The following is a 12230-nucleotide window of genomic DNA, read 5'->3' on the forward strand; positions in this document are numbered from 1 at the left end:
GAGTTTGAAAATTGCCCTATAGTGCCGGTTTGTACTAAAGGTTAGTCCTTTAGTACCGGTTTGTGCCACGAACCGGTACTAAAGGTGATCGTGGGGCCCCAGCCTGACGCCAGCCTGCCATCACCCATTTAGTACCGGTTCGTGGCACGAGGTTCAACACGAACCGGCATTAATGCATAGTCGTTCGAACCGGCATTAATGGTATCATTAGTGCCGGCTCAAATTCAAACCGGCACTAATGTGCTTCACGTTTAACCCCTTTTCTACTAGTGGTGTCACCTTAAAATTCAAGAACCTCGTGAAACTTATGAACCAAATAAAGAACTTATCAATCAACCTGTCCATGGGGTCAAGAGGCCGACTTATTTTGGCTCTATGCGCCGTGTTAATTATTGCCAGGCGCCAAAGCTGATGGACCCAAACATATTGAGATATTTACGGGACAACAGCAGCGCACAGATTCAGATTCCATCTCGAATTTTATGGGGGAGCAATCCGAAAATGGAGAAGCAGCCAATTACCGTGCAGTATGCACGATGGCTTGGTCGGCAGGGCGCCAGGTGGCACCAGGATAGGGTACTGCTCTCGCTCGCCACGTCGGCCATGGCGCACAACAAAACCCTGGAAGGAGAGAGGGAGAGGGAGAGGGAGCAGTGCAGAGCAGAGCAATGGAGGCCGACATGGACGCGAGCTTGGACTTCTTGGAGCTGGAGGCCCATCTGGTGTTCGATCTCGGAGACGCCGATAGGTACGTACGTGATGAGATGAGATGAATTCAAAATATTGCATTGCTTCTCAATCTCGCGTCAAACTATTGCATTGCTGACGACGTCTGTTTCGCTCTGCCCTGCCTAGCAAACGTTGGATGAGCCTGGCTGACTGCTGCAGCTCGTACCTGCCGGCCGAGGACTCGCTCTCCGGCCTCGACTCCTGCTACAACGACTCCACCGGCTCGCCGTCCACGGCGTCGACGAGGGCCACCAGGGCCAGCAAGAACATCGTTGAGGAGAGGGACCGGCGCAGGCGGCTCAACGAGAAGCTCTACGCCATCCGCGGCGTCGTCCCAAACATCACCAAGGTCTACTTCATACTAGCTAGTACAGTTTGATTTGATAGGGTTTTCTCTTAATTTGTGCGGCGTTAGATGGACAAGGCGTCCATCATCCAGGACGCCGTCGCATACATCGAGGAGCTGCAGGAGCAGGAGCGCCGGATCCTCGCCGAGGTGTCCGACCTCGAGGCCGGCGGCTGCACCGCCGTGGTGGTCAAGTCGGAGGCCTCCACCGGTAGCGAGGGGGTGGAGGACGCCGGCGTTGGCTTCTCGCCGCCGAAGAAGACGAGGAGGACTGCCTCCTCCTCCTCCATCAACGACCCCGTCACTTCTCCTGCAACGCATCCGGTCCTCCTTGAGGTAAAGATTGCTCGCCGGAGAAGTTGAGTAGCAATTTTCGGGTCTTTGTATATAAAATGATCGAGAAGTCCAAATGTAAATCTAGTGAGAATGTTTCTGACCAAAAGAATAAAAAAAACTTGTGTAACAACTAAAATGTTAGCAAAGAGAAATGAGCTGTTTTACGGTGATTGGGTTAGTACTCGGAGTACTTAGCAGTACTTACATGTCTGATCACGTCTGATTTTTATTAGCCGTCAGATCTTGCGGGGAATTTTAGTTGATTAAATTTAATATGTTAATTGCGATAAGGGCATAATGGTTCAGGGGGAAATATCTTTTCTTGAACCGATCACCTGAGGACCAGATCCATGTCTACTCGATCCAGTTCAGAATCCTCCTCCGATCTATTCGTCGCTGCTCGCCGCTCCTGACCTTCTTCGTCCTCGACCTGCCTGGCGAGAGGAATAAATTCATCGTCCTCGTCCTCCACCCAACCAACCCCAGCCCCCCACGCCGTCACCGAAGAAGAAGAAGGCCGGATCTGCGCCGGCTGAATCGGCGGCGACCGCGGTGGGCGATCCCATCTCTTCGCGCGTACCATCCTTAAGGTATGAATTCGGCTTGGCGTTCTGCTCATTTTCTTGGCCGTTGCGCCCCTCCACCGTGCATGCAGTACAACCTCAACCCCACAAGATCCGGGTACGGACTAGAACAACGAATGGAAAGCTTCATCGTGGCATAGTTTCTCTTGAGCTAATCGCTTCATGTTTGTTTAAGTAAGATGTTGATGTTTGAGATGAGATATACTAAAGGAAGATGAGATACTGCTTCCATAGTTCACTTAATTTAGTTTATTAAAGTCATCATCACTTTAGGTTTGCATAGCGCATGAAATATAGTTTAAAGGAAGATGAGATACTACTTGTTGGACGTTGATGATTGGTTTCCCTCACATGTCAAACCAGCAAAGTCTTTTCCACGCACTTGTCTTTGCCTATGAGCTATTTTACACCTGCAACATTGATAAACAGAAAGATGTTGATGATTGGTTTCCCTCACATGTCATATGCAGGAAGACATGGCGTATGCAAGTGATGAGAGTATGTTCGACTATGTAAATGTTGTCAGCAAGATGTTTGATAGTGAGGCTGAAGGTTATGAATTCTACAACAAATATGCTCTTGAAAAAGGTTTTAGTGTGAGGAAAAGCTACGTTGAGTGGGATGGATCCAACAAATACATAATTTTAAGGAAAATTGTGTGTAGTCGTCAAGGGTTTCGCGAGGATAAGCACATGAAAAGAAAGATGGAAGATAGAAAAAGGAGGCCACGAAGTTTAACTCGTGTTCATCGATGAGCACAGCTATCCTCTAGCCCCACGGGATCTTTCTTGTCTGCTGCGTTCGCACAGACGAATTAGCGATGAGCAGAAAGCGGACATTGCGGACATGGAAAAATGTGGGATCCGCAAATACCGTATTATGGATATGTTGTGCTTTCAATACGGTGGATTTGATAAGGTTGGATGCATAAAGAGGGACGTTTATAATTTCTGCCATGCTAATAAGCAGGAGACAATCAGTGCCGGTGATGCTAAAACGGTGATCATGCACATGATGGCGAGGCGAGAGCGAGATGTGGATTTTTTCTTCAAGTAGTTGGTAGACGAGCATGGCCATCTGAAGGGACTGTTCTGGGCTGATAGTCAATCACGACTTGACTACAAGGCTTTCGGAGACGTCATTGTTTTCGATAGCACATACAGAACCAACAAATACAATCTGCCATTCGTGCCTTTTGTCGGGTTGAATCACCACCGCAGCACTGTTATATTTGGCTGTGGTATAATTTCTCATGAAACAAGCCAGGCATACGAGTGGATGTTGCGGACCTTTTCTGATTGCATGGCACAGAAGCATCCGATATCTGTGATCACAGATGGGGACCTTGCAATGCAGAGAGCAATAAGGGTGGTCTGGCCAGACTCAAACCATAGACTATGTATATGGCACATTCAGCAGAACATTGTACGCCATCTGCATGATGACGACATAAAGGAGGAATTCAGATCTTTCATTTATGATACTTCTTCCATTGAAGAGCATGAGATAAAATGGATACAATTCTTACAATGGAATAAAGTAACCAGTGAGGAGTCTTGGCTGCATCAGATGTATCAGATGAGAAAGTTGTGGTGTGCTCCATATCTTGAGGGGCGTTCTTTCCTAGGATTGAGCAGCAATCAGAGGAGTGAGAGCTTGAACTCTGTGCTACATACGCATCTTGAGGGTAAGATGTCATTGTTTGAAATGCTAGAGCACTATGAGCGTTGCCTTGCGTCGCGACAGATTAACGAAGCTCTCCATGGCGTCGAAGCCTTGCAGTCCGTTCCATTTACAGAGGAAAATGCTTCGCCGCTTGAGAAACACGCCGCAACAGTTTTCACACCTAGTGTCTTTAAGATGGTCTTATGGAGCATAGATGCTGTCAGCAAATGTCAGATTAGAGAGATACTAGATGGATCAGAAGATTCCACTTATGTTGTGTCCAAGCAGGAAAGAATGGATAAAAAGTTTGGAGTGCGCATTGAAGAGCAAGGAGGTCTTTTGCACAGGGTGAGTTGTTCTTGCCGTAAGCTGGAATGCGTAGGCACACCATGTTCCCACATTTTTTACATATTGGGGATTTTAAAACAAACAATTCTGCCCGGTTGTTGCGTTCCCACTAGGTGGACTATGAATGCAAAATGTGCATACGCACCTACTAGAAAAAAACCAGATGTATGACTATTCGGTAAGCCTGCAGAGGTACCGCGAGTTGCAGAATTGTAGTCACGCCGCAAGTTTCCAGGCATGCCACTCTGATGAGGACTATCACCGTCTAAAGATGCTTTTGCAAGCACAACATCATGGCAAGCAATCAAGTTTTGAACAAGCTGACAGCAAGGAGTCAACTAATGCTCATCATAACAGCATTAGGTTTGGCCCGTTGATGCCGCACTCGCAGAAAGTTGATAAGGTTCTGGATCCCGTGCATGTGCCAGGACAAGGTGCACCGAAGAAAAGGCTGCAGGCAAAGACAAAGAAGTCAAGATCACAGAATATATGTGGCTATTGCAAGAAACCAGGTCACAATCAACGTAAATGCGCTAAATTGCTAGAGGTACGAAATATGTTCATTTTTTTTGCATGTGTTTTACTCATAATTGATGTCCATGTGATTTATTATATTCTTCTGTGTAGGATCTTGAGGCTGAATTGTGATATCTACATACAGCATGAACCGACGATGAGCCAGAGAAAGTCGTGTGCCATTCAGCTTTGTGTGACGTGGTCTTTACATTCTATTTCATCGTGACAGTAATTTAGTGAAGTGCGGTTGTACTGCCATGTTACTGTATTAGTTCGACATCTTTCGTTTCCATTTTCTGTGCGTATCATTTGATGTCCAACTTTAAGAATAATGATGTATTTCGACAAATTGGGCACTATGATTCTTCACCCTTACTATGGTTGTCATGCATATTCATAATCATCATGCATATTCTTCTTAAGCCAGTTTTTGAAAAAGCGTGAATTTTTCCACCACCTCCAAATCACCCAAATTTTCTTGTACATGGTGACCCACATGTGCAAAACATGTGTATGCAAGAAAATTTTGAAAAAATTTATTTTACAATGCCCCCTTGAGGCATAGACCGATGTTTTCAGCAGTCAGTCTAGAGGGCATTATAAATTCAAAAAAAATTCAAAAAAATTCAAAAACTTGGAAACCTAGTTTTGTTTGTGGAAGAGATCATGTGTGCCAAAACTGAGGTGATTTGGAGGTGGTCGAAAAAATGCCCGCATTCCCGGAGGGACCATTTGGTCTAACTTAAGCCAGTTTTTGAAAAAACGTGAATTTTTCCACCACCTCCAAATCACCCAAATTTTGGCACCACCTCGAATACAATAGAATATAGCTCTTCAAATAGAATTCATCATATTAGTCTCCGAATTCAAAAGACCGAACAAAGATAGAACATTACAAGTCTCGAGACCGCGAGTAGCGAGTTTGTCTTCACATTACAAGTCGATATCGATCATCTAAACTACCATCACATAGAAGAGAGTTGCGGTCATCACGATGAGCATCATCGCGATGAAACTGGTCTTCATCCGGTTCCTCCAACGCTCCCTCCTCTCTCCCGCTAGATAGCGGGCGTATCTAGATTCCGCCTCCGCCCTAGTGGTGTACCCTTTGTAACTGTTACCACTGAAACGGTGAACCTGTCTCCGACACTCCTCCCAGTCGTCGTAGACTCCGGGAACCTTACCCTTGTACACGACATACGGCGGCATCTCTATGCACAAGCCAAACAATAGACAATACATAAGCAATAAATAAGTATGCAACAAAAGGATCGGAAGAGAAAAGCAAGACATTAATAGCACAATTCATGGTCCTAGTAATAAATAGCATCGATTACATCTAAGTTGAACGACTGTCCAAACCAAAGAGACATACAATTCATTAAAGTTTAATTACAACATGAGCCAATCAATGTATCAAAACTACACATAGCATCACTACTTTCGACTCGACTCATGGGACCGGAGCGTGGATGAAGCCGCCGTCTGTCCTGATGGTCATGAAATCGCGGGCGTTGTCAGCCTACATTTGTAGCGTTGTGTCTATCTCACTGCACAGAACACGGAATGCTAGAAAAAATAAAGAACGATCGATGGATGCATTTTTTGCTGTTTTGGCTGATGTTGTTTTGGTGCTGTTTTCGTGCCATTTAGGATGGCTGCAGTGACTTTTTGGTGCCATTTTTGATCTTTTAATATGGTTGCAGTGAGAGCAAAATATGGCTGTTATTTTTTTTGTTTTGTTTCAGAAACAGGACAAACCAAAGGGCCCACGTCTCCCCTCCAGATTTTTCGAGGGCCAAAGGGCAGGACATTTGAGTTTTCGAGGCAACTCCCCACGACTCCCCTCCACTGGCAACTCCCCACGACTCCCCTCCACTGGCAACTCCCCACGACGCAGGGAAGTCCCCTCCTATTCCATTGCCGCTCAATCTGCCTCCCTCCTCATTCCATTGCCGCTCCATCTTCCTCCCTCTGCCTCCACCATCAAGCAACTCCCCTTTGCCTCCACCATCGCTGGCCAGGAGGGCAATGGCGGAGGAATCGTGGAGCAACTTCCCTCCGTCTGCCAAGAGAATGGCGGAGGCATCGTGGAGCAACTCCCCTCCGTCTGCCAAGCATCACCAAGGTGAGGCGTCTGGCAAGGAGCCGCTGGTGGTCGACGACGATGTTCCGGTCCCCGGGCAGAAGCAGGACTACACCGTGCCACTCATGGTTGATATCCACCTGAAGAAGAAGAAGCTGGATGTCGTATGCACCAGCAATCCAGACGAAGCCGACAAGAGGGTCCGCGAGATCAGGAGGAGGCTCGGCGGCATGCTTTCTCGGTCGATCGGCGTTGATGTCGAGTATACGAGGGAAGACGAACCTCCGCAAAAGGCTGCACTTCTACAATTATGCGTGGAGGATCTCGTCCTGGTATACCACATCACCGCGGCAACCAAATGGTAAAAACATCCAGTTCTAAAGTTTCTGAAGTTCTGACGTTTCTGTCTAATTAGTAGTTTCTGAAGTTTCTGAAGTAGACGCAATAGTTCTGTAGTTCTGAAGTAGATGCAATACTAGTTTTGAAGTTCTGAAGTTTCTGTCTAATTAGTAGTTTCTGTAGTTTCTGAAGTTTCTGAAGTAGATGCAATAGTTCTGAAGTTCTGAAGTAGATGCAGTACTAGTTCTGAAGTTTTGAAGTTTCTGTCTAATTAGTAGTTTCTGAAGTTTCTCAAGTAGATGCAATAGTTCTGAAGTTTCTGAAGTTTCTCAAGTAGATGCAATAGTTCTGAAGTTTCTGAAGTTTCTCAAGTAGATGCAATAGTTCTGAAGTTTCTCAAGTTTCTCAAGTAGATGCAATAGTTCTGAAGTTCTGAAGTAGATGCAATACTAGTTCTGAAGTTCTGGAGTAGATGCAATACTAGTTCTGAATTTTATGTCTAATTAGTAGTTTCTGAAGTTTTTGAACTAGATGAATTTGATGCACCAGATTAATTTGATGCAGGCCCAAGGAACTCCGCCCACTCCTGCAGGAGAAGAAGCTGTACACCTTTGTTGGCTTCTCCATTGGAGGTGACAAGGAGAAGCTGAAATTGTCTGGTTTGGAGATCAACCCCGACAAGTACGTCGACATGCAGCGCAAATGGAGAGTTCCAAACAATGGAAAGAAGTGGCAGGCTTTGGCTGAGTTTGCAGCCAACCTCATCCACCCATCGTACAAGGAAGTGAAGCAAAAGATCAACAAGGAATTGGACCACAAACTATGGGGGGACAGCCCACTGCCAAACAACCTCATCGAGTACGCAGCGAAAGATGTGTACGTCACCTACGAGGCATGGAAGAAAATTGAAATCGTTAAAGAAGGTTTGGAGTACTGGAAAGACGCGGAGGATCATTTGGATGACCCCTACTACTGGGGATATTGAGTTGTTTGTGGTATTATGTGTCTCAGTTTGCAGTTATGTGGTTGAACAAGTTTGCTTTTGTAATGCTGAACAAGTTAGCTTTTGTTATGTTGAACAAGTTTGCTTTTGTAATGATGAACAAGTTTGCTTTTGTTATGTAGTTATGTGATTGTTATGATGCTGGTGCAGAACACTTATGGTTGTGATGTGATGCAAAATCCTTCAACTTTTGGTGATCATTTAGTTCAAGTTTTGGTCAGATCATACAAAATGTTGTCTAGAAGTTTTTGTGATCATTTAGTAGTTTTTTTATACAGAAGCCTTTCACTATAACTGAAAAAGCTGAAGTTGTCAGCATGAAGAATCACACAACACAGCACCTACATTATGATGATACACAATCAACTGCAGACCTGAATGCATCCAATTCGGCCTTTCCCAAGCAGTGATGGTAACTGAAAGTATAACAACTAAAAACGCAGCTCTACTGTATGTGTCCAATAGTGCCATCATAACAGAACTTTGAAAAGTCCTATATTATACAGTAGCAAGCATCACAAGTTTCAGATGGTTTTCTAGCAAGTATTTTCCAGAAAAGTGGATTGGTGGCACAAAATTGCTACACTCAGTCGATCTACCTAGCATTATCAGCATGGATACCATTGAGACGTGAACAGAAACTGGGGTACCTGCGCTGTCCTGCGGTGGTTGAGGAGATGGATCCGGCCGATCCCGTTCGGGGGGCGCGGGGGCGGCGGGGGTGGAGTTGCCGACGGCGTGCAGGGGCGGCGGACAGAGGGGGACGAGTGGGGGATCTGGCAATGGAGGGAGGGAGGCCACAGTGCGAGGGGAATAGGTGGAGTGCGGGGAGGGTTCTAATGGCCTACTTCGGATGGGCCTAATTCGGATGGGCCTAATTCGGATGGGCCGTCTCGTTGTCTGCGCCTGAGGCATGCATGCATGGGAATGGCGGCGACGTGGGTTTGCATGCGCGGGTGGCGGACGTGAACTTTATCTATCCGAAATATGTTATGATTTCTACCCGAAAACAAGCTCGCGTGCGACGCGCTCCCGTGCGACGCACGCCTCTCGCGTGATACGCGATTCCGATGCGACTGCGTGCCAAGTTTTATAGATGGAAACTTCTTTAGACACAATGCCATCTCAAAAACAACTCAGAAACAACTATATGATTGATCATAAAACACATGCATTGTTGTTCAAAGAACTGTCTCATGAATAAATTGTACCATAATTGCGAACATAGTGTGAAATAGAAAACAAAATGTTTGTTTGCAACTAAATAATCCTGGTTTGAAGCTTAAACTGGTTGAAAAACAATTGAGTCTACTCCATATTGTCTTCTGCACTGCCAAAATCCAGTGACCTCTTGCGTTGCGTCGTTGCCGACGACCCATGTGCTTCAATCTTTTTCTCTTTAACATCAATGTAACCATACAACTTAAGTTGTTCTTGGTCTTTCTCTGGCAACTCTCTAGCAAGACCCTCCATTTCTTGGAATCTCACTTCCTGTAGAAAACCATAGGAATTGTATTAGGAAGAACTCAAAAAAGACGTAGCCATAAACTAGATGCATGTAACATTTAAAATTTGAACCTCGGAATCAATGTCATCCTCGGGAAAATAACCCGTAGTTCTATTGTACACAATGTACAGGTGACATGTCTTGCTGCCATTCAGATCGGAAAGCATTTTTTGTACATCATCTGGTCCTGCAATCAAGAACATTCCTTCTGACAGCTTCCACGCAGATCCGGGTAAGAAGTAGTACAGTTCTGCTCCCAGTTTGCAACCAAAAGTATCTCTCATTTCACTCATAATGAGATCGTAGGTCACTTTGGCGGGTTCAAAAATTCTGACTTCTGCCGGGTTTTCATCAAAGTATGCTCTCGGGACATGTGACATCTCATCATCCCTACTAACAAAAAATTCCATGACCAGCACCTAGTATCTCACATCAGAGTTAATACATTCAATGAGTAAAGGGGCAAACATAATTTTTATGTGCATAGCAACATTGCGGCGTTGTTACTTGCTTTTGTGGAATGTATCCTTCATGTGGAGTGACTGGGGATTGTGCCATCTCAAACCTTCTCACCTTGTTATGTGGAATGTATCCTTCATGTGGTGTGACTGGGGACTCTGCCATCACAGGTTTCTTATCCTGCGTATGAAACGTCGATAGTGGGTTTACACACAAGTTTTGAAAGGTCATACCATATCTTGGGTATGCATCGTTGCGAGGTACTTACAAGGGGAGAATTGACGATATGTTGTTGGGGTGGACTGATGTGGCATTGAACGGGTGACTCTATCGCAATGTATCGAGTGAATGGCGATTGTGTCGTCTCATGATGCTTAGCCTACATACAATCGCCGACATAAGGTTGCCACAAATTGAAGATGCTTGTATCATAGAATACGTAGGTCCTTAATATATAGAATCGGTGCGAGATACTTACAGGGGGAGAATAATTGAAGACATGTTGTCGGGGTGGCCGTGAGATCGCACGGTCTTCTAACATATGTCCTTCCAAGCGGACCTTCTCCAGCATGGCCTTATAATCGATGTCCGACCGCTCCTGTAGCAGCTTACTGTCCATATCCGCACGTGCCTGCAACACATAGGCATCCATCCCGACTCGCTCTGTCTGTATAATACTGTCCACAAGCTTCCGGTCCTTCTGCAACGTTTGATGCATTTCCTTGTAGCCTAAGACAAACTTTTTTTCCATGTACTCACAGTCCCTCTTATACTTTTCTTCAATCTCAAGACGCATCTTCGCCATCTTACGGGAAAACTCCTCACGCTCCTCCTTTATCATCCTGTCCACATATGAACGTTCTTTTTTCAGTTTCTTATCTACCTCAGCGCGATCCTTTTGCACCTTCAAGTCGATCTCCCGACGCGCTTCATGCAAAGACTTGTCGTACTCCGCACGGATGTTATGCGCCTCTGAGACCATGGTCCCTACAGCAACACATATACCCATAGTATGAAAACTGTATCCACACCCTCATCCAACTAATTTGAAACAATATGACCGTGAAAAAATATTCATAATCAGTTCGTACGATCAACTAGTACAAACTATCAATCAAAAAGCTCTTGCATGACATCCTGTACTCGAATCACACCAGAACTACTCAACTATGGCAAAAGCTGGATTTTCTAATCTCTTCGGAAATTACTTGTTGGTCGAATCAATGGAAAAAATAATGAGCACTGCAATCGAAGATGAGAGAAGCCGTGGAGGAGACCTTTTTAATCCGGCGTCGGCGTGGTCGCTTGAGAAGCGATGGCGCGATCCCGGCGATGGTTATGTGAGGAGAAACAAGGTAGATGGGGGTGGTTAGGATAGGGTAGATATGCGGTAGAATGGGAAGGTATATATCCGTGATTGTAGGGTTAATTAGTTATTTTGAAGTAATGCGCTTCGATGCAAGTTTTTTTTAACGAGCGCGATCTTTCCGGGGCTTCGAAAACATGTGCACTGACCGCGGGTCGAACCACATATCACACAAGCCCGAGCCATCGTCGTGCCCGTGCCAACCCGCCGCCCACCATTCTAACTTATTGTTCTCTAAAAAAGGAAGAGAAATAAATTCAGTCCAAGAATGTCCAGATATAATTGTCAACCCATTTTCGTTCGTAATTACGATATATGTTTGGCGCAATTAGTGGCTAACTGGGTTCTTTTTTTAGGAATAGTGGCAACTTGGTTTGATACATGCCAAACGTTATGTTCAGATTAGTTGCATTATTTCGTTCATTTTTTACCAAAAAAATCTATACAAAGTGTTAATTGGACAATGTGAACAATGTGGCACGAAGGTTGTCGGCCCAGCCACTGGATGGAACGGATGGTACATGTACACGCAAGTACGATCTCTGACACGCGCATATCGGGTCCCTATACATGTACATGTAAACCAACCCAACATTGATCCGGTTCAGTGGATGCATGCATGCTCCATGTGGCACGAAGTATGTCGGCCGAGCCAGTCGACGGACCAGATCGATGCCACAGGAGGGACTCCATTGTAGACCAACGCTCCATCAATGTCCGGTGTGTGTGCTACGTCCACCGTAAGACAAACATAGTTCCGTCAACCCTAAAACCCTTAAACCCTAAACCCCCCCCCCCTCCCACTAAACCGTAAAAACATTCAAATTTTTGCCCCACATGGAAACCATTATGCATGCATTCTCTATGTGGTCATGGGATGCCATGAAAGATTTTTGGGATTATACACGCAAGTACGATCTCTGACGCGCGCATTTCCGGCCTAGCA

The 12230-nt window shown here is 45.4% G+C and overlaps 2 protein-coding genes across 5 annotated transcripts in view; both read left to right on the forward strand.

Annotated features, from left to right (window-relative positions):
• The first annotated feature begins 634 nt into the window (after positions 1-634).
• Positions 635-12230, forward strand: part of LOC119266713 (transcription factor bHLH35-like) — a 32256-nt gene continuing 20660 nt past the window's right edge. Inside the window, exons 1-5 of one of the 4 annotated variants that reach the window (XM_037547976.1) lie at positions 635-748; positions 856-1078; positions 1145-1411; positions 1779-2001; positions 2466-2598. In XM_037547976.1, the coding sequence (XP_037403873.1) occupies positions 669-748; positions 856-1078; positions 1145-1411; positions 1779-2000 (792 nt within the window). In that variant the 5' untranslated portion in view covers positions 635-668 and the 3' untranslated portion in view covers position 2001; positions 2466-2598. Of the gene's footprint in view, positions 749-855; positions 1079-1144; positions 1412-1778; positions 2439-2465; positions 3183-12230 lie in introns of those variants that run through there. The other 3 variants (XM_037547974.1, XM_037547977.1, XM_037547975.1) reach the window with 3 other exon arrangements.
• On the forward strand, positions 3245-4899 carry LOC119266712 (protein FAR1-RELATED SEQUENCE 5-like). Its single transcript, XM_037547973.1, has 2 exons — positions 3245-4555; positions 4636-4899. The coding sequence occupies exon 1, from the start codon at positions 3274-3276 to the stop codon at positions 4177-4179; it is 906 nt and encodes a 301-aa protein (XP_037403870.1). The 5' UTR covers positions 3245-3273; the 3' UTR covers positions 4180-4555; positions 4636-4899.

The sequence above is a fragment of the Triticum dicoccoides genome, chromosome 3A (genome assembly GCF_002162155.2).
Source record: "Triticum dicoccoides isolate Atlit2015 ecotype Zavitan chromosome 3A, WEW_v2.0, whole genome shotgun sequence".
Taxonomy (NCBI): domain Eukaryota; kingdom Viridiplantae; phylum Streptophyta; class Magnoliopsida; order Poales; family Poaceae; genus Triticum; species Triticum dicoccoides.